Here is a 23354-nt window from a genome sequence, read left to right on the forward strand (position 1 = left end):
ATGCAAGAACATGTGTGACTGTAACTACAGCAAATCAGAAAATTTTGATGGAATTCCAAAGATCGTGTAAATGAAAACATCAATCTGGAAGTGCTTTTATACTCAAACAACTTCCTCGCTGGAGCTGTCTTTTCAGGCAGGAAATTTAACATTCAAATCAAATGTGGTGCTTTGGCTAATAGTTTGGAATCAAGTGCAATATCTAACCAGTGTTTCCAGAAGAGCACAAACTAGGGCATCCAGAGATGAGCAACATGCCTCAGACTCTTGCTTCAGAACATTGCAAATTAGTGGCCAACTGCCCATTGCCAGTCACTGAAAACAAGCAAACCTTTCATTAGGATCTGTTTAAGTGTTTATGTAGGAGGGCCACATTTACACAGTCTGATGTACACCTGGCCTTTTTGTTCCTCTGTAGGAGAAAAGGGTGTCTTTAAGCCTCCCAGTCACTGCCCTCCTGAGTGAACTTACACCTAGTAATCATGTTCTTTCAGTGTAGGAATACTTGACAACCCACCAGTTAAAACAGCACATATATAGGTATCCAAATAAAGGTAAGAGAAAAGGCAGAAGCAAGATCTTGCTCACTTCAGGGTGTTCGTTTCATAATGTCTTCAACCTTTAAGTTATGATTCAGTTCTGACCCTCTGTTGTTATAAGTTTCCATAATTCTAGTGGTATCAGAAAAAAACAGATCAGCAAATATTTAATGTGATTTGTACAGGTAAATTTATGCTGTTCAAGCAACTGGTTGGTTATGCATAACAACTAAAGCTTCTGGCTGTGTTTTGGCCAGTTTCAGACGCTGAGCTGCAGACCGGAAGGTCTGTAGTTCAGCAGTTCGAGACCCTAGTGCTGCATGACGGAGTGAGCGCCTGTCTCTGGCCCCAGCTCCTGGCAACCTAGCAGTTCGAAAGTAAGACATTGCAAGTAGATGGGGAAGGTAACAGTGTTCCGTGCGCCTCGGCGTCTAGTCATGCTGGTCACATGACCACGGAAATGTCTTTGGACAGTGCTGGCTCTTTGGCTTCGAAATGGAGATGAGCACTGCCCCCTAGAGTCGGACTCGACTGACATTCGAGCAAGGGAAACCTTTACCTTTAAGCCCACCAACCTCAATGGACTTAGTGCATAACTGCGCTTAGGGAGGCACTTTCTTTTTGGTGATTCAAATAGTGACTCCCTCCATTGTGCTGCGGAAGCTCAGTTGGGCTGTTGTGTTTTTGATTATAGTCACTGCCTTAGATTCTAAGTCTTGCTTCCACTTATGTGGCACCCTTTTTGCTGTGGGTATGGTGCTAGGAGCTTCTGCTCACATAAGACCAGTGCCTTTCAGTGAGTCAAAAAAGCACTTAAAACCACAGGAAAGAACTGCACAGCGGAGGACTGCCTCTGCAACAGATGAAGAGCAAATGGAAAGTACAAATGGAAGAACCATTTCTGATTCAAAACTACAACAAGGCCTCACATCCCTCACATGGGATATAAAAAAAAACAAGGTGGGATGCCCTAATCTGTACAGACCACCAAGCCTCTTGACCATGTGGCCCTTTCTCTCATGAATCCAGCTCCTTGCCATAAGCTGGAGTGCCTGTTTTGCCTCAAGTGGAGGAGGGAGGGAGCAGGAAGACTTGGATGTTCGTGCCCTGTATTAGCTCTTGCCCATGGGTCCTGGCCTCACCCCTTTTGACTGGCAATATGACATTTGGAGAGATGAGCAGAGAGGAGACTGTTTCTCTTTGCTCCATGCTGGACTTTTAAAGGGAGGGGGTGCAGTCAGTGATAGTCAGGGCTAGAGAGGGCCATCATGTGACCTTTCATTACATTAAGAACTCTGTACTGCCTTAATTAAGATCTTATGGCTACTTGGTATTCAGATTTCTTAATTAAAGTTTCCCAGGACTGTTACTGTAAGGATATAAAATATAATACAGGTTGTTTTCAGACTCACCCTTTCCATTTCTTTGAAGTCCTCATCTAGCTTGGTTCCTTCTGCTCCACCAACCTTCTCACTTACTTTCTGCAGGACAAAAAACAAAGAGAGATTTGGGTGAAGCTGATAATCTAGAAGTAGCTTTATTGCAAGCTTTTTGGTTTTCAGTGCTGAATTGTTTTCTTTGAAGGACATAATGGATGTGGCAAAGGTATCGGACCTCAAGCCCCATCATTTCACTTGGGAACTGCGACGATTATTGGGACTACCAGTCAACTAGGATTCACATAGGTATACAGATAGTTCTACCACAGTAAAAGAGGCAGAGTACCTTCTAGTAATAAAAGAGTTAGGGGTTACATAAAGAAACAAAAGGGTACAGCAGATGACGGTTCTAGTCTGATATCCAGAATTGTGCAGAGTACACTGAGATTACATTTCTAGTAGAAATACTGCTACCCTTTTTATGGAAGACTTGCAGCAGCCTCAGGAAGACTCTGAAGAGTGTGCAATAGCAATCTTTTAATTAATCAATTAATTACAATTTCCTTGGCAAACCTTCAGTGCCCTTTTTTGCACTCTGTACTGATAGAGACTGATTGTGTACTTTGTAGCCATAACAAGGTTAATTTCAGCAATTTCCCCACCAAACCATGTAGAATCCACTGCACATTAGATTCCTGCGGATAACATAGGTCTATCACTTGATAGTAACAGTCACTGTGTATTGGGAGAAGAGACAGAGAGCAGTATCATAAAGAAGGAACAATGTATGTTCGTAAAGAATCTGTCCAATTGGACTAACTAATTCTTAGCCAGGCAGGCCAAATCAACCCACCAGCAACAGAGATCTGTCTAGTGAAAAAAATCTAGACACATATCTTCTGGATTTTTGCTCTATGAGAGCCAAAGTAGACTTAGGAGCCTTGGAAGGCTCCAAATCACAGTTTGATTCAAGCCACTGTTGTAACTTCTGAGATGATGCAAAAACGATACCTGAATGAAACAGGCATATATTATTTGACATATATTTAGAACCAACAGAACTGTACAGATCACCACCACTACACTTCAGAGTATTGTAGGGCCATGAGTACAGAAAACTGTTAGAAAAAATAATCTCTTTGGAAATTTCGTTCTTCTAGTCTTCATTCTGCATTTGTTTATCTTTTATTTAAAAAAAAAACACCTTCCTTCATAGTTCCATCTTCAACTTTCTTTAGCAGCTTATAAAGAAGGACCAGGTTCCAGTGGGGAACCAAATTTAGTGAAACAATTTTACAAGGTCATGAAAACTTATAAACCAACACAAACAGTAGAATGCTGTGTTCAACATAGTTATCATTTGCATTGGTAAACATAATGGAAGATATTAAAACATTAAGCATCAAGACTGAAGCATTTAAAAACAGAAAACGAAAATACACACAGAGGAGATATAAAATTCATAAACCATCTTAATTTTATTTACTGTCTTAGTAAAGGTTCCCAGCTTACCTGGCTATTTTTGTGGCCTAATAAAATTGTGTCTGTCCATTCTTTATGGCATTCCTATCAGGAAGCAGGGGAATACTTTTGCCTTACTGAAAGCCAATGAATAGGTAAATCTTTCATGGCCCCTGAGTACCAAGGGCACACATAACTTCCCATATAAAGAGTGCAAAGCAGCCAGAGCCAAGCACTGTTCAGTCCACTGGTTTAATCATCTGTCTGATGTAAGTTGCTTTTGCTTCTCTATTAGGGGGAAAGAGAGGGTATAAATGAAGTAATAACTCATTTAATTGAAATCAATATGATGGAAGTTTACCACATGATTTGCCATGGACGTGGGTGACTTGAAGAGAGCAGGAGACATCTAGAATGATGCTGACAGAAAACTCGTACTGAATTCTGACAGACTGTGCAAAAGAACCCACTGGAAGACCTTTGAAGTGGTGGTGACAGCAGCAAAGATTTTACTTCTCTGCCACCACTGCACCGGCTCGTTCACAGCCATCTCAGTAGCTTAAATCATCTCAACATCTGCTAAGTCCTAAAGCTGAGCCACTATTGCCTCAGGAACAGATATTAGCTGTGATACTTTTGCCAAGGTTTTTGCTAATAAAATATCATGAATACGCTCTCATCTGGATGTTGGTTGTAACACAGGGCAGTCAGAAAAAATGCCTAATAACATTGCCTGGCCTGTTCATAGACCATTTTGACTGAGTTTCCATGATGGATGCTGATGGGATACTCAGATCTGTGAAGGGGAATGAATGAATGTTTATTTGCAGTCAACAACCATTAACAACCATTTACAAATAGTTACGGCAATCCCAAGTAAAACAAGAGTCCCATTAAATTCCAACATGTAGGATGTAAGCTATAATAATACATTATACCATTTAAAATGTACTTTAAAATAATTAAAATCTTTAAAATAATGTCAGAAAGAGAATAGAGATGGACCCGTACATTGTATGGCTCTATTACTTACTACAAAATGTCATCACATGAACACAGAACTTGGCTATTTTCCTGGAGATAGTTGGGTTCTCATCTATTAAATTTCTCCAGGCCTTATCCACAAAAACTGTTGGTCTATCTAAGAGGGGAGAAATAATCTTGTCCCGTACTTCTTCATAAAAGGGGCAACAGAAAAAAGACATGTTCCAGGGATTCCACTTCACCTACAGTGCAGGGACAAACTCTTTCTGCATATGGGATCTTTTTATATCTCCTTTCTGATAAATGCTCTCCTATAAGAGTGAACATCTAATTGGCTATGATATTGGGCCATGGTCATAACATGTCTAAGCTTCATGGGAGCCATAAAGTTTGGTGATTTCATTAAATCTTGTTGGCACTCTATGTCTCTTTCTTTGTTTAATAATGCACTTTGCCTGATCTTTATTCTGAACCAAAAGTGCACAGGGCAAAAGTCCCATTCTTTCTAAATTGCTCTCAACCATTCACATCCCCCTGGGCTGGTAGAGGTCTTGTGTTATTAGGGGAAGGAGGCCTTTTTGATTTGTGTAAAGCTTAAGCCACTGAAAAGCGGATAATAACAAATTCTAGCCTCAATTCTCATTTAGCCTGTTTCTAAGTGGAGGAAGGCATTAGACACACCTGGAGGTACCTGTAAAATAGCAAGAAGAAACTTAGGTTGAATCTACATTTCAATTTTTAAATCAGTTTCGTGCTGTATTTGCATTTTTAAATCAGTTTCGTGCTGCTGTGACACTGTTTTTCTCTATGTTTGACAGCATCACAGCAGCACAAAACTGATTTAAAAATGCAAATGTAGATTCGACCTTAGATTGTGTGCTGGGTTTGGCTGGCCACCACGGATACTCTTCACTGAAAGCTGGATACGCAGTCCAAAATCAAGCTGAGAAACTGAGCCGAAGGTCAGAAAGCCAGGAAATCAGTCAGAGTTTTCAGGAGTGAGAAGTGGAGGCTGACAGCCGGGACTAGGTGCGAGAATGCATGGCTGCTTCTGAGGCAGGTGAGCAGGATTGTTTATGACCAGATCCTCCCTTCCCTGGGAGTCAATCTGCAAAGACTCACAGCCCCTCATGTTGCCTTTGCAACAGCTGAAGTCTGGCACTCCTCCTTCTCTCTTGCACATTCAGACGTTGGCATGCCCTGTGTCTGGGACAATCAGGTGAGCTAGGTGGGGATTCTGGCCTTGGGGTGTCTCCAAATGGGGTTGGCTGGGCCAGGCTCTGGATCAGTCTCCCCCTCTGACTGACCCTCAGTCTCTTTGCCTTGCTGCCCCTCCTGTGCAGCTGCTGGGGCCTCTTCTCCCTCAGGTGCTGCTAAAGGTTTCTCTTCTGGGCTGACTCCAGAGGAGGCTGGGTTGCTCCATGCCTCTTCCTCATCTGAGGAATAGTCAGCCTCAGTGGGGCCAGGACCCATGACAGATTGTTTCTTCTTGAGGGAACACAAGCTAGCAACAGGGATGCCCAAATAAATACCATAGAGGAGCTGTGTTATTACTATAGCTTGATATAGCTTCAAAGCTGCTGGAATATATAAACCCCCCTTGGGAAAAAAACACAGTTCTCTCAGTGTGGTCAACCATCAACTCACAGTGTGCTGTATTGGACCCAGTCTCCTGCAATACTACCCTCAGGTAAGTGAATTTGCTTACTTGTTCAATTTTGTTCCCCTTTATCATCCAGGATCACATTTTTGGATGCTTGCCGAATGCCATCACTTTGGCATTCTACTTGTGCTCTGGATCCTTGCCCATCCTGGCAGCTAAAATCATGCAAGGAGCCCTTAGAGTCTCTCATAAATCAAAAACTAACTCAGGGCACCTTCCCTCGACCACTCAAAGTGGCAATTATCTGTTCACTACTTTTTTTAAAAAACCATCGCCACAGAAAAATGATGTGGACAATTATCATTCAGTCTCTAATCTGCCATTTCTTGACAAATTGATTGAGAGAGCTGTAGAAGACCAGCTCTTACTGGATAACTCATCTGCTCTAAATCCTTTTCATTCTGGTTTCAGGCTGGGCTATGGGACAGAGACAACCCTGGTAGATTTAGCTGATGACCTCCGTCTGAATGTAGACAAAGGCTATGCCTCTGTATTGCTCTGTTTCACATTTCTGCTTGGTTTCAAATTTTTGCAATCAAAATCTTATTGCCTTTGTTACTTGATGTCCTGTCTTATTGACTGTATTGACTTACACTATATGATCTACCTTGAATCTCACTGAGAAGGGCAGACTACAAAGAATAGAAATGAATTAAAGTGCAGTTGGGTTGTGCTACCAGTGCTTTGAAATCTACAGCCAGAACATTTATTCTGTATTAATGAACAAAATTAGTTCTCACAGTTACTCATTCAGATTAGCATAATTGTCACAATTGGATAATTAAAGGCATTAAGCAAAGATTAAAACATCTAATAACCAAACTTCTTAAAATACAGGACTGCAGCCTTTAACTATTCTAAATGATGGGTAGATACAGATGTGTGGTAAAATCCTCATTACCAATTGGTAAACTGATATATAGGCTTAGAAGTCAATGGGCTTAGAAAATACAGCCTATACTAATAACTTGTTCCTATTCAGAAAATCGAGGCTCAGTAGGCTGAGGCTCTGGCAAAAATCACTAACAAACCTTACAGGCATTTAACTGCATAGTTAAATACAGATACAGGGTTTCCAACTCCAGGTTGGGAAATTCCTGGATATTTGGGGGTGGAGCCTGTGGAGGGCAGGGTTTGGGGAGGGAAACTACCTCAGTGGGGTGTAATGCTATAGACCCCAACCTCCAAAGCTGCCATTTTCTCCAGGGGAACCCCCAAATCTCTGTAGTCAGGAGATCAATTGTAATTCTAGGAAATCTATGGGCCCCACATGGAGGTTGGCAACCATATAACTGTTTGGTCTAGTGTTTGGTGTAGTGGTTAAGTGTGCGGGCTCTAATCTGGGAGAACCGGGTTTGATTCCCCACTCCTCCACTTGCGCCTGGCTGGATGACCTTGGGCAAGCAGTAGTTGTGATAAGAGCTGTCCTTGAAAAAGAGCAGTTTCTGTCAAGAGCTCTCTCAGCCCCACCTACCTCACAGGCAGTGTTCGTTCTAAACTGAGTTAGTGTGAGCTAGCTCACAGTTTTTGAGCCTCCAGCTGACACATTTTTCTCTTCACTCAGGAAGGATGGCTCCAGAGTGAACTAATTTATGCAGTAGCCAAATCGCCTGCTCACAGCTTCAATGCCAGTAGTTCACAAAGCAGAATTTTTGCTCACAAGATGCCACAGCTTAGAGGGAGCATTGCTCACAGGGTGTCTGTTGTGGGGAAGGGAAGGGAAAGGAGTTTGTAAGCTGCTCTGAGACACCTTTGGGTAGTGAAGGGCGGGGTATAAATCCAATCTCCTCCTCCTCCTCCTCCTCCTCCTCCTCCTCTTCCTCTTCTTCTTCTTCTTCTTCTTGACATCATTTACAAATAAGAATTCCTTATTTCTCAAGTTTTATCTACCATATTGGAAAACTGGATGAGACAGAAGTCAGATGATAGAACCCATGCTTGAAATACAGGTTGAAAAATGAAGACATGGGGAGAATGGATTATGACATTCGTTGCTCACTGGAGCATATGGAGGTTAAAAACAAACACACCAGGGAAGAGAAAAATACCCCAAATGGATGGCATTAAACTAAATTTATAGTACAGTCAGGGCAACCAAACCATGACTTCATCAGGACTGAAGAAGATTTTTGACAACTCTCTTGTCCTATTACCCCATTAAATGTACATCCATTATGCTGTAGTAGGGTTGCCAACTCTTGAAATCTTACCAGCGGGGGAGGCTCCATTCTGACCGGGAGCCGGCTGTGTGTGCGCCGCTGCGACATCACCAGAAGTGAAGTCAGACGTTGCTAACGTTGGGGGCATGGCCGAGCTCGTCAGGGGGAAAACATATTGTTCCCCCCCCCCCGACGAGCTCAGCCACGCCCCCAACATCAGCAACGTGGCTGTGTCACCTCTGGTCACCTCTGGTGACGCAGCTCCGGGGGCGGGGTTCTCCCCGGGCCCCGATTCCGCCGGGGCGGAAATCGGGGCTCCGAAGCAGGGGACTCCCCACCCCCCGGGCACATTTGGCAACCCTATGCTGTAGTAACAATACAAATCAGCTTGCAAGACCTGATAATGACAGGGTGTTTTAGAGCCCATTAATTCATAGGGTCACCATAAGTTGGAAGTGACTTGACAACACATAACGCACACTATACAACTAAGATTTGAGGCAAGTGCTGAAGGCAAGTCAACCATGGCTAGCAGCTTTTCTCTCAACCCTGGTGGGTCCCAGGAATTGAACTGACACATAGCTACACCAAAGCTTTCAGAAAGGAAGTAAATAGGAAAGCTTCGTATAAAAGGGGGTTGGTAACATTAATAAGAAATTAGTGCATGCATATACCTATTCTTCATTTCACCTGGGAATGATGACAAAATGGTTATATCAAAAAAGATGGGTTTTGAGATGTGGTTTGATGAAAGAGAAAGAAGGGGTACCAAGTGGGTATTCTAGAAGCACAAACAATGGGGATGAGCAGGAAACCTTAGGACAGCTCAGAGCAGTATAGATATGGAAAAAAGAACTTTGAAATAACATTAAATTCAATATACTCTAAAGTAAAAGAGCTGCGGTGGCTCAAGTGGTTAAGACGCTGAACTGCAGGCTGTGGAAGGTCAGTAGTTCAGCAGTTCGAGACCCGGGTGCCGCATGATGGAGTGAGCTCCCATCTCTAGTTCCAGCTCCTGCCAGCCTAGCAGGATAAATAGGTACCACTTCGGTGGGAAGATAACAGCATTCCGTGCGCCTTGGTGTTTAGTCATGCTGGCCACATGACCACGGAAACGTCTTCGGACCGCGCTGGCTCTTCGGCTTTGAAACGGAGATGAGCACCGCAACGCTAGAGTCGGATTCGACTGGCTTTCGAGCAAGGGAACCTTTACCTTTACCTTTAAAAGACCCCACTCTGCGTAGTTTGTTGTATAGCTACTGTTTTCTATTGCATCTTCAAGGTAGCTGAATTAAGCAATATAAGAGAGTATGCAGGTATAAGCACTTCTAATACATAGTAGGATGCTGATCAAGGAAACAGGTGTCCAAAAAGGAATCTATCGCTGCTCATATGACAGAGGAGGGGATTAAATGGACTACTACTGTAGTATTACATTGCACCCTACTTAAGACTGCTGCTCAGAAAGCAGTTCTGCATGTTTTAAGGGTGTTTTCAGAACAGTAATTAATTAGAAGTTTGTGTTTCATTTATCAGAACTTTTGTTGAGGTATTGTAAAGGTATGGACTGAAAGTCTACAGTTTTGAACAAGGTAGGGTTTTAAATCCCAAACCATTTCAAATGTTATACATTTTTCATAGTCTACCTAAGATGTTTTCACTTATGCATCTAAAGTGTGAATGAGTCAACAACTCACTATCATTGTACATGTATTTTTGCTAGAGAGTCAGGTTTAGCATTAGCTCCCTATTTGTCCTTATCCTTAAGCTTCCCTTCCTTAATCCCTGCCCATGCCTCTACAACAGTAGTCCCTAAAGTGGTGCCCATTAGCCCTATGGTGCCCATGGATGTGTTTGTCTGATCTAAGAGGGTCAAGCTAACAAATAAATTGTTATAAAAATACAAATATTTATTATGGTGTACACAGGGGTCGTTTCCTGCAGGAGTGCACAGGAGAGGAGCTCCAGCAGTAAAAAGCCCAGGGGGCGGGCACATGCAACAAGCCCCGCCCCCTGCTCCCAGCAGCCCTGGGCCACGAGGAGCAAGAAGCAGCCAGGTAAGCTGCAGTGGATGTTGCCTTCTGACACAGTTCTGGTGATGTCATGGGGTGTGGCATATGCAAATAAGTTATACTAATGAGCTCCTGCACCTCTTTTTCTACAAAATGACCCCTGGGTGTACACATAAATAAAACATACATAAGGTTAAAAGAGATAGTCCAAATATCAGACTCTTAAAGCTTATAACATTCAGAGCTCCTAGTTATAAATGTCCAATTGATGGGTAAAACTTTTGGCCAATAGACCATACGTGTTTCGGCCCCTTCGGGCCTTCTTCAGTGGTCAATATTCCTACTGCACAATAACACACATCCAGAAATGAATGTATAAACAATTTTCTTAGAACCAGGTGTTGCTTTCTCATATGCCTTGCAGTTGCTAAAAGTTTGTATAACTGCACAAATTCTCCAAATTATTCTGGTAACAAATATCCAATGTGTCAGGATGTGTGTCACTTCCATCAAAGGTAGTAGTTAAGCCCCCCCCCCCTTTCTCGGGCCATGGATGTGTTTCCTGGCACCCAGTTGCTTCTTCCCCAAAGCGAAGGGCCAACCCCAGCCATCCTCTGTTTCACTAGAGCGGCTTCAGATGAGCACGGGGATTATTACGTTTCTGTCTGCAGGGAGCACCCATTTAGAATCATCACAGGAGAATGCTTATTGCTGCTCAAGATCAGTGAATCAATGAGCTTCTAAGGGGATAAAAGAAAAGTAAAGTAAAGGAGAATGCGAAGTTTTGGGATGTCCTAACATTTGGGGGCCCTTCCAACATTTTGTGAGTGGACCTACTCTTCATGATAGTCATTTCGTGACTGGTTCTCCCTGGCAACAATTTTGTTTTGGCATGTACAACCTGTTCTCAAAATTCTAAGTGCCTACAGGTTCAACAAGGCTGGGGACCCTACTCTATGCTTTTGCCAGCTGCTTAAAGGATAGGGATTTAGTAGATGCTTTTCTCATCACCACTTGCTATTCAGGCTAGACATTCCTAAGCAATGGAAGTGAATGATGCTGGTACTCTTTGCCACTTGCCTCCAATGAGGGAGCTGCTGCAGAAGGTAAGAGGCCATCAGCCTTCACTCAGTGCTACCTGAATGCCAATGATCTGTTTGGGATCAGTTCTAATGTGGGTCTTTATTTATGATGCATACTCTGAAGGATGAAGCCTAGTAGATTAAGCTGTTTATTCCTGGTGACTTGACAGTAGGACAGCAATACTGGGCTGAGAAGGTACATTAGACAAACAGATCCTGTCCCCTTCTCTGCAAGGCTAAGTTGTATCCTTCCTGTTTCGCATGTGTTAAAATACTTTGTGAATTGCTCAGCTTCGTGTGACTCATTAGTCCCAATCAAGTACAGTTTTCAGTAAACTATTTCTGTGCATATACACACATACAACATACAACATTATTTACAAGGACAGTTCAATGTGCACAGATTACCTACAGTGACAATGAGTGTTAATACAGATTCTCACAAACATATATTATGTTCTATGTTGCACAAGGAATGTGTCTCCAAGCCATAGGCTTGATTTGGACTGAATAAATCCCTTCTTATTGGCTATATTGTCCAAGAATATGACTGAATTTGGTCAATGAAAATTTCTCTGTGCTGTGTGCCTTGTTATAGTCTGCCAGTTTTGCAGGTTGTGATCCTGTCTAATAGGTGTGTGCAACTACTAGATACAGGAGGAGAACAGTTCCTCCCATGTTGTTTTGGTACATGCTGTAATTGTGGAAGGGAGTATTACCGGGTAAGGAGGAGGAGGAGCAGACACTGTAGTGTACTCTTAAATTATGAGCTAGGTTTTTAAAGAAAAGTTAACAAGAAATCACCAAACAAGTCACAGGACTCTTCTTGAAGTCCTTGATCCATGAAGGTGTGTGCATGTGAAGGGGGAAGAAACCCGATCTGGAGGAACAAACGTTTCCAAAGCATCAGATGCCCCCCCCCCAAATATAAAAGTTTGCTAACCTCATCTCTATACTTATGTCCCTAGGGAAGAGTAACAAAGGAAGAAAGGTGAAGACTTGGCCCATCTCCCAGGCCCCTTTCAGTGGGCAGGCCCCTTCCCTTGAGTGGTGTGGCACAGGGCAGAGGGTATGAAGCAGTCTCCCTTCTTGACCTTGGTCCCCTCCCTTTTCAGAGACCATCACTTGCTGTTTCTACCTCTGCCATTATCTTCTTGTCCCGGGTGAGGGGGAGACTCTCATGGCCCCACCAGAAAGCAATTTCAGGAGAGGCAGCCACAATGACCTGGCCCTTTAAGGCTTTGCCACCTGTCCACATATACCTTGCCACCTGCTTACACTTCTGAAGAGGACATGTGCACAGGCACATGTTCTTGGATGGGGTTCCAAACGATCAGTGGAAACAAAGTTGAACAATGGCAGAAGGAGGGTTTGGCCACGATTAATGACTTAAGCCTTAGATAGTGCTCAGTGTTTTTGCCTTGTTACTATTCCTCTCTCTCTCTCTCTCTCACACACACACACACACACACACACACAGCCAAGTGCAATCAGGGTGGACATTTCCCCCTGATTATTTTTAATGAGCCACTAGCATTTACTAATATTTCAGTTCTTTATGTCAGGTTGAACTGAAGAAGAGTTCACTAGCTGGTCATTTTCTATTTCATTACTTTGTTCTGCCACCATAAGATTTCAGTTTGTATTAAAATCATAACAATGCAAAGGTTCAAAGCTTCAGTTTCAGGTCTGAGATACCCATGCCTCCTTGTCATCAAAACATGTATAAATCTGGACTGAAATGAACAATGACCAGCCCCCTTCCTTCTGAGCATCTGCGTATCAGTACAGCCCAGGAATGGAAGAACAGCACTGTACTCCTGTCACTCAGCAGAATTCCCTGGCTTTCCAGAAAGAGATTTCAGGCAGCAATGACAACAGTAGAGCCAGACCTTTAGCCGCAAATGGTTGGGCAGGGGAGCAGAAGGGTACAACTGGGGTAAGGTACCATTAGTCAACAACAAAACTCTGCATATAATTCTCATAGGCTTATCGTTAATTAAAATCCAAATCAATTCTAAGTGCCAGGAGGTCAAGAAGGGGAGGGAAGGTGGCATGGTACAACCCGATCTCATCAGATCTCGAAAGCTAAGCAAGGTCAGCCCTGGTTAGTAGTTGGATAGGAGTCTCCCAAGGAAGACTGCAGAGGAAGGCAATGGCAAGCCACCTCTGCTTCTCACTTGCCTTGAAAGCCTCCTGCTGGGGTTGCCATTAGTTGGCTGCAGCTTAGCAGCACTTTACACACAGGTCAAGAAGGCCCTACATTCTAGGGTGCCCAATGAATGCTACTCCATTCAGAAAAGACAGGTTACTTTTGCCCAAGGTAGCATTATCTGCCTGAACAATTTTTGTACTTTGCAAACATAAAACTACAACCTCATTAGTGGCAGTAACAATATTTCATCCAGCAATGTGATAGGTAACTGAGAACCCTCTATACAGACCAATGACAATGATGTACAAGGAGAATTGTGTGATCCTCCTGATTTTCTTCACAAATGAAACCATCTGAGCGCTCTGGTTTTCACTTAATGAGAAACAGGATGGCCAGCCCAAAGGTCAGTGTCTTATTAGAGGGTATCGGTCCAGATATTATTCATTCAATCTTTTAAAAGCTTCATGCCCTCCTTGGAAACCTTTTCACAAGTTTTGCTAGGGATTTCTTCATTATTTAAATTATTTACAAAAACAGAACATATTGATATGAAATGACATAGAATAGAATCAAAATACCTAAACATGTGAAAATGTGTTTTTGTGGGTTTGTGAAGGTATATCTATAGTAGGACATCAAATTAGCTACACCAAAGTAAGAAAGTTGGTTTAACTCACTGGTTCCCACAGTGGGCAATACCGTCCCCTGGGGGGCACTAGAATGATCCAGGTGAGCTGGAATGATTCAGGTGCAGATCCACAAACTGCATCATTTTGTCTACTTCTTGAAGGTAGATTTCCAGGGGGTGCTGAGTAATTTTTTTTTCTGAAAAGGGGGTGGTAGGCCAAATAAGTTTGGGAGCCTCTGGTTTAACTCATATGCCTGAAGTCTAATCTTGTCTCAAGAGATCTTGCAAGATTTAAGTCTGGGGTGGGATTCCAAGCAGTACAGGGAAAGATAGGACGTATGGAAGACTGATATTAACCAGGGTTTTAGTTGCTAAAAGGGAAGGTTCCAGGTTTACACTTGCATGCAATTCTTTCCTTCCAACTTAAAAAACACGGTATGTTGATAGGCTTAGTGTGTAATAAGGGTACTCTGCACATACTCAGAGTCTTTTCTTTACCTATTCTTGGTGTTAGCAAACAGTGCTTCCTTTTCCGTAGTGAAAATCTGGAATTTAAGCCTGCCTGAGATAAAGATGTAAAATTTCCAGAAATGTTGAAGCAGCAGAGAAAAAAATGAGGTTATTTGAAAGCAGAAGAAATTGAAATAAATGCAACCTATCAAACCTAAACTTACAGATTCAACAACATAAAATGTATAATTAATAACAGCATATAAAATTATACTGTATTTTCAGTGCTTCTCCATTAGAAACACTGAGGAAAAGTCCTTTAAACCCCCCCCCCCCAATATTTCTGTTTTCTGGGCTCGTATCTCTAGCTTGAGCATAAAGTGTCTTTGGTCCTTTACATGTAATACCAGGTTTCAGTGACAGTGAAGATGGCAACTTGGCAGGGACTCTTCAATGACAAGTAAAAGGCATCTAAACACTCATTCGGAGGCACCCATTCTTTCACACAGGCAACTTGCAGCCAGATGGCTTGCACTTAATGATAAAGTGAGATGATATTGAGTGAAAATAGGGCCCTCCTCTTCAAACCCCCCCCCATCATGAATTCCAACTTTGGTGAGACCTTTCCCACTCCAAATGCAGGGAGCGATCCGAAAAGAAGTCCTGATCTTGTTCAGAGTTTTTGCCTGCTGTTCTCACTCACTTCTCACTACTAACATTAAAGAAGAGCATTAAAAATGTGGAAGAAAGAAAGAGGCAATGGAGAGTCATGGAACGTGACAATGGAACTAGTAGCAACTCAGGGTGTTTTGCCACCAGAAGTGGTGGAGGTGGTCCTAATGGTGGCGGCCGTAGCAGCTGCCACCCTGCACCCAGCACCTCACTGCTGCTGCATCATCCAGGGCTAATCAAATGGTGGCTCTATTAATTAATATATTAATTCATTTGGGCTCTATTAATTAATTATATCATGGCTATATTAGAGCTACATTAATTAATCGGCATTGGGGCCCTACTGGACTGCTGTTTCCATTTAAGAAATTCTGGGTAGATCTGGCCAGACTCTCCCAGCACCACAAACCATGAATCTTCACAAGAGGGGTGTACATGGCTTGGCTGCTACTGCTGAGTTAGCTGTTTTTTGTTTTTCAGACCTCACTAGCAGGTTGCAGCAGGGGGTGTGGTATGAATTCCACTGACAGGAAAACCAGTCCTTTCCCCACACTTTCACGCCATGTGGCTAAATGCCAGAAAAAGGTGTGGTTTGGGGGACTTCCTTCTTTGCAGCTGTTACAGTAATCCTTGAAACAATCTAATTACCTAAACTAAAGACACAGCACATTTTGGGTATGTAACTGCTCTGCTAGCATACAGCTCCAGAAAACTGCTGAATATTTTTGAAATGTAGGTCAACAATATTTATATTTTCAAACTTTTTGACATGGAGACAGCAGGTCCAAAAATGCAAGGAAACACTGGTCAGCTTTCCATAGTCTCAGACACAAATCTTCTTCAGTACTACCACCTGAGATCAGTTTAACCAGGGACCAAACCTGTGACCTTCTGTATGCAAGGCATCTGCTCAGCCACTGGGCTGCATCCTTTAGAAGAGTGCTGAACTGAGGGGGCTTCTATCAGACAAAAGAGGCACTAGCCAAAAGCATATGCCACTATAGGCTTGTTAGTCTTCAGCATGCCAGTAGACCTTTATGATGTGTTTGATTATCTATTTGTGCTTTGCTTTGATCTTCTTTTCCCTTTACCTGGATGGCTTTTTTTAACCTGCTGTCATTCCTGGGCTGTTCCCCATTCTTCTTTGTTGGGCAATCCTAATGTCCTCATAGGCTGTTTCAAGGCTGCAAGCAGGATGGAGTGTCAGCTCCTTTCTGCTTGAACTTTGGTTGCCCTTAAAGGCAGTGCACTGAGGGAGACATCAAGACAGTCAGTAAAGGTTTCAAATTCCAAATTAGACTGTCATATAAAATCAGTGGATCACTCGTCAAATTAGATTCCAGGAGAGTTTTACAAAGTGCTAGAAAGTTTTCTTCCATCAAGGATGACTTAATTTTCAGGTCCAGTCATTCTGTCCAGATGGCACAGCAACCACAACTTCCCAATGGGGTAACAAACGTGGCCACCTGAGTTTTCAAATGTGTTTGGCCACCTGGTAAATTCAGTTAAAATTCAAGAGGTAAATGGTCAATGTGCAAATGTGGCAGTACCTGAAGTTTTTAAATACATGGTGTTAAGTTCTCATTAACTAGCATATAATCTATTGTGCTTCCTTTTGGTCCCGCCATTGTATTTTTGGTCCTGCCAACTACTATATTTACTCACTCAAAATTACCGTATTTCTGTATAATGTCTTTTAATTTTTAATGTATATTGGTACCACATTTTTCACTGAAAGTCATGGATGCGTAATATCTTGTTTTGTGTTATGCTGGTCTGTGACTGTAATACAGAATACTGATACACCAAGATAGTCTATCTTCAGAAGAGTATTGCTGGGTCAACCACTCACACTCCAACAGAGAACCCTGTAGGTAAAGAATATACAGTATCAAAGCTATGTGGATCAATTCCCCCCCCCCCCACCCCCCCTTCTTATGTTTCTATTTCACCAGAAAAGATATCCTGAGGAGTGATCCATGGCTATCTCGACCAGTTTAAAAACATACATATGTACAAAAAATGCAAACACCTTACACAAAAACAAACAATTCCACATTATAAAATTAACTCACTGCATGGGCTCTCAGCATATTTAATTAACTTTTGCAACATACTGAAGAACTCAGCTGAAGAATTCAGGAAAGGGATGATTTCACGGATAATTGTGAGAAATCCAGAAAATATAAACAAACAACAGCAGGGTTCTTTCCACTCCTCAATGACCTTACACATTTGCCATGTGTCCAAAGCCACAATCGTTATTTACAAACAGTGAATCAATACAATCAAACCAGATGCACAAGCCCTGCAGAAGGAGCAGAGTAAGGAATCTGAGTCTATTATATTGAAGGCTGGAAGTATGGCTGCTTTCCCCTACATTCAGATACCTATTCTCAGCAGAAGACACTGACATAGAGAACAACAGCTTTTTCTTTGGACCTTCTGGACTCCTCAAACATCATTCCAGTTTACTGGAGATGCAGTCACCCACTGACATATGTAGCATGGGAGGGTCCACTAGCTGTCTTGCTAAGAGCTAAGATCTGTATGTCAATCAGCATGGGAGGGTCCACTAGCTGTCTTGCTAAGAGCTAAGATCTGTATGTCAATCAGTTTTGTCCTGGAAACACCTTGTTATTTTGCCAACATGAGAAGATTGCTGGGATTCTTCCCTGTAGTGTAGAGAATAGATTCTGCAAGCAGTGTCTGTTATTTAATGGCTTTTGACACAACGGTGAAAAGTCAAAGCCCGACCACCCACGCAGCACAGACTAAGAACTGCTCTCATCACATACCAAAGACAACAAAAGAATATGTATTTGGATGCTCCCTACATATGTACTGGTGCATGAATCTAAACTGGTGACTTACCTATCCTTAAGAACATAAGAACATAAGAAATGCCAATGTTGGATCAGGCCAAAGGCCCATCCAGTCCAACACTCTGTGTCACACAGTGGCCAGAAATACCAGTGCCATCAGGAGGTCCACCAGTGGGGCCAGGACATTAGAAGCCCTCCCACTGTTGACCCCCCCCCCAAGCACGAAGAAGACGGAGCATCACTTGCCCCAGAGCCCCTATCTATACCTTGTGGCTAATAGCCACTGATGGACCTCTGCTCCATATGCTTATCTAATTCCCTTTTGAAGCCGTCCATGCTTGTAGCCGCCACCACTTCCTGTGGCAGTGAATTCCATTAGCAGTTAATACTTTCAGACCTAGTTTCCCATTTTCTGTCCTGAGGAGAGACAATTCTTCCTCTCCACTGTATTCTAACCTGTAAATCATATCAATTTTATTTATGACAATGATGACTCACAAGCTGTGCCATGAGAAATAAGCAAGTCATTGAAAGCCTGAGAACACAGTGGGTGATTGTTCCTGAAGAGGAAGGAATTCTGATAATCTCTATACTGGAAGTGATTGGTTCAGTCATACCTAGAGTGTAGATTCAAGTAGAGATACGAGTAGCACCCCCCCCCCCCAAGAGCCAACCGTTCAGCTGATTTCCTGCAGTCATTCAGGAGAGGCTGTCCATAGTGCTTTCTGTATGAGGTACTGCTATAGGCATGTCTCCTGTCAGAAGGAACAGAAGCATTAAATATGGGCTATGCTGAAGGCATGCCTTCCTTACTCTTCCATACTCAGAGCAACTTTTTTAGGTACAGGAATGGAGCGCACCTGTTCAGAGGAAAAGGCCACTGGGAACTTGGAAAATACAGATCTACGGCAATTGATAAAAGATATGGCCTTCACATGCTGACTGTAAGGACCCCGCCCCCTCCTCCAGCTGAGATCCCCTTGGTTAGTGGGGTCCCCATCTTATTTTGGATGTCATTTTAAAAGGCACCCCCTTTTAGAGGGGGTGCTGGCAATACGAACTATTTATTTATTTATTTATTTATTTATTATTATTCAAATTTGTACCCCGCCCTCCCCACAATGCAGGCTCAGTGCGGCTCACAATCAATACATAATACAGTTAAAAATGACATAAAATCATATAAAAACAATTCCATTGCTATTACTGTTACATAAAGTGCTGCGATAGATTATTCAAGATGGCTTAACTCTCTGAAAGTCGTTCTGCTCTGGATCTCCCTGAGGCACAGGTTAGATGTTAGGTTCCAAGATGTTAAAGACCAAGAGCCAGGGCTCTATAACAGTGGCGGCTCCCTAACTAAAAGCCTGGCGGAAGAGCTCTGTCTTGCAGGCCCTGCGGAACTGCAAAAGGTCCCACAGGCCCCTGATCTCCTCCGGGAGCTCGTTCCACCAGAATGGGGCCGCCACTGAGAAGGCCCTGGCCCTGGCAATAGCCAGTCTGGCCTCCTTAGGGCCAGGGAGGGTTAATCGATTTTGAGACCCCAACCGAAGTGCTCTCTGGGGTATATATGGGGAAAGGCAGTCCCGCAGGTATGCTGGTCCCTAGCCATTATGTGCAATCTCCCCCGGGTTCAGGGTTCTCAATAACATTAAGACTTCACTTCATTCTCAGTATCAAAAGACTCTGCTACATTGGAATATCCTAGCATATCCCAGAGGTGTCTGCCCAGTCCAAGGAAGTTGCTATTTCATTAACCAACGCCTGCTTCATCTTTTCCCTTTCTTTACTCAACCAAGAAGGGCATTCAAGTCATTAATTTACATTCCATCCTGTTTCAGGAGCTATATTGACTCACCTAAAGTTTTGTGTTAATACAGATCTGGCTAAGTATGTTAATCATGTTGCCTCACCTAGGCTCTTTCTGCCCATGCAGGTTTGGCTCACAATCAAGGTATTTCTCCCACTTTTTCCTGCCAAAGTTTTGACAGCAGTCCACTTTAAACCACCCAGTGGGATTTAAACTTTTTATCTTGGATGAATCACTTCTCTTGGAAAGTGGGTTTCCGTGTCCCGTTATGGGAGTTTTCCCCATAAGAAGAACATCCCAGGTCAGTGAAAAGTGTGCCAGGTTTTTCCCACTGCCTGAACACCCCTGCAACTGCGTGGCAGGCTCCTTCTTTCCTCCTTGCTCTGTGCCCTGGACCTCCCCAGATCTCAAGCCCAGATGTCCCTTCCCTAAAAATGCCCCCCCCGTTTCCTCCCTCCTCCCTTTTATAAGTGTGTTCTCTTGTTGGTGTGTGTGTGTGTGTGGTTACTTAGGGAATTAGTTCTCATGTGCCCAGTGTAGGTTCTTTACATTTTTACTTTTCCTTTATTTTGTATGCAATAAAGCTATTTCTTTGTGTTTAAAATCACACACTCTCTCTCTCTTCATAAATTTATTGTGGGGTGTCCCTTCTGAGATTCACCCTGGTATACAAAGTCCTATGTCATTGCTTTCTGGAGCCCCCCCCCCCTTTTAAAAGCTAATTTCCACTTCTCTGGGTCTAGTGTGGGCAATGCTGATAGCATAAAGACAGGTACTCATATCAGGGTTTAATATACATGCCACACTCTTCCTCATACTGTTTGGAATTAGTGCATGATGCAATTTATCTGGGGATAATCGTAATTCTCTTGAAACAGATTCCTTCTATGCTTTCAAACGCAGGACTCTGAGGCTGCATGCTCTGGTAGGTATATTCCTGTGGCTCAGGCATTACAAACAAGAACAGAAGATCTGAGCATCAGCAGGTGCTTCATTCGATAGCAACTGCTGAGGGCTCTCCCATCTTGCCAGGCTGTCACTGCAGATTCTCCGCTGCAGTGCTACTGCGTTACATCTAAGGCCCTGTCCACCCGTCGGGGAACAAAAGGCAGTGTATGCGTGGGAGGACAGAAGGAACAGTAGTGTGGAAAGTGCCCTACAGTACAGCAGTATGGTACAGTACAGCCCTACAGTACAGTACAAGGTCAGGACAAATGGTGTCAGCAGTGACACATGGCCTATGCTAACAGCAAATCAATCCTGCCAGTTTCACTGGGGGAGATTTGCAGAGCATAATGCAAACTCAGCCACAGTTCAAATGATAACCAAGAAGTGATGATCACCATTAATGCACCAATGTTGCTTTAATTTCCATCCCAGGAGCATTTGGTTAATTTTCTCGTCCTTGGGAACAGACTGCACTGCTTCCTTTGCCAAGTTTACAAGGACCACCAAACATTTAGCTTTAGTTTCTTGATATTCTAGATAACAGTGGCACATGTGATATTTGTTCACCAACTGGTAGCCGCCTTCCTGAGATATAATCAGAACATAACATGCTGCAGATACTCTCCATCACCACCGAAACCAGCCTGCCATTCAGTCGCCAGGTGAGGACTATAGTTGCCATGGAGACCAGCCACATCAAAACTGTAAAGTGGCCAGTTCTCACTGAGGGGCTGTGGCTCATGGTAGAGCATCTGCTTTGCGAGCAGAAAGTCCTAGGTTCAATTTCTGGCATTCCAGTTAAAAGAACTAGGTAGTAGGTAATGTGAAAGACCTCTGCCTGAGTCCCTGTGGATTGCAAAACATCCACATCTGACTGAGCTATTCAAAAGCAATTCTGTGTCCTTACTTTTCCAAGCAACTGAAAGAATAACAAATGTAAAGAGATATTTAAGGGGGATGTTTTTAATTAAAATATAAAACACTCAAGGTTATGTGGCATTCTGCTTTGGGCAGATAATAGCTAAGAAGTACAATAAACATGAATGAACCTACCTCATAGGCTTAGTGGAGCAACTGATCTCTTGGGATCATTGCAAATTCCATAAAGCTGAGTAGAAATTGGAAACTGGTGTAGTATAGTGTCTGAGAGACTGAGCTGTAATCTGCAGGATACCTTGTTTGAATGTTGCCTCTGCCACAAATGCAATAAATGGCCTTAGGCAAGCTCCACTCTCTCAGCCATTTATCTGTAATATGGAGATGATAATGCTGGCCTACCTTATAGGGTTGTTAAAAGGATTTGGTCACTGTTTCAAAAAATATAAAAGGATATTGCAGAAGTGGGAAAAGTTCACAGGAGGGCAGCCAAGATGATCAGGAGGCAGGAGTACCTTTCCTATAAGGACAGTTAGATTTGAACCCAGTAGCACCTTAGAGATCAATAAGTTTTGGGGTGGGGGTATAAGCTTTTGAGTGTGAAAACTCCCTTGGTCAGATACAGACCTTTGACTCTCAAAAGGGAGCTCCCGGTCGCCGCCAAAGACAATGGTGACCGGGGGCTGGTTTGCCGCCACGGAGGAGGGCGGGGCGGCAACAGCGCCGCAGCGCAGCGCACTGGGGTGTGGGTGGGGAGGAGCCAGCCTAGTTAGGCTCAGTTCCTCTCCTGCCCAGGCAGTTCAACTGGGAGCTCCCTTTTGAGAGTCAAAGCTCATACCTCCCCAAATCTTGTTGGTCTCTAAGCTGCCACTGGACTCGAATTGAGCTGTTCTACTGCAGACCAACATGGCTAGACTCTGAACTTTCCTAGAATGTGAAAGATCTCTGCCTGAGATCCTGTGGCTCGCAAAATGCCCACAAAAGCTGAAGAGTCTGGGGCTTTTCAGCTTAGAAAACAACGAAGGAGGGACATGACAGAGGTTTTTAAAAATGATGAATGGGGTACATTCTGCCAGGGAGAACGTCTTCTGTGCTCCCTCTCCCATAATACTAGAACTCAGGGGTACCTAAGGAGCTCTAAGGCTCCTTCATTGGACTATGTGGTTCTGAGGATAAGACTCTGGGTTAACAATAAAGAAGATCAAACTTTATTGGTAAAAGAAGCGTAATGGTTACAAAATAATTACTGGTTTTATGTTTTTATGCGTGGGCACTTGTTGCTCTTTGTAAGCCGCCCTGAGCCCGCTTACAGGGAGGGCGGGATATAAATGCTAAAATAAAAAAAAAGTTTTGTTAAGTTGCTCAGTAAAATCTTTCCCTTTTTACTCAGGTCTCTGTCAGCTTTTCCCCCTCACACTCTTATAATACTCTGACAATATTAGATTTTATTAGTTGCTGTAGATTTTCCGGGTTGTGTGGCCGTGGTCTTGGCATTGTAGAACCCAACGTTTTGCCAGTAGCTGTGACTGGCATCTTCAGAGGTATAACACAGAAAAATGGAGTACTCTCTGTGTCAAGGTGTTTATGAAAAAACAAAACCTACAAACAGTATTCAGACCCACCAGAAAAATACAACAGATGCTACGATTGGCAAAAGACAGAAGAGACCCCCTCACTTCTGCAGGAGTATACCGCATACCATGCAGTTGTG

The 23354-nt window shown here is 43.2% G+C and overlaps 1 protein-coding gene across 2 annotated transcripts in view; it reads right to left on the reverse strand.

The window, feature by feature from the left end:
• SH3GL2 (SH3-domain GRB2-like 2) overlaps window positions 1-23354 on the reverse strand; it is a 141539-nt gene that overhangs the window by 30523 nt on the left and 87662 nt on the right. For both annotated transcript variants that reach the window (XM_015426576.1, XM_015426575.1), the window contains exon 2: window positions 1952-2020. In XM_015426576.1, coding sequence (XP_015282062.1) covers window positions 1952-2020 — 69 coding nt within the window. The remainder of the gene's footprint in view (window positions 1-1951; window positions 2021-23354) is intronic.

The sequence above is a fragment of the Gekko japonicus genome, unplaced genomic scaffold (assembly GCF_001447785.1).
Source record: "Gekko japonicus isolate JY-2015 unplaced genomic scaffold, Gekko_japonicus_V1.1 scaffold1479, whole genome shotgun sequence".
In the NCBI taxonomy this organism is placed as follows: Eukaryota; Metazoa; Chordata; class Lepidosauria; order Squamata; family Gekkonidae; genus Gekko; species Gekko japonicus.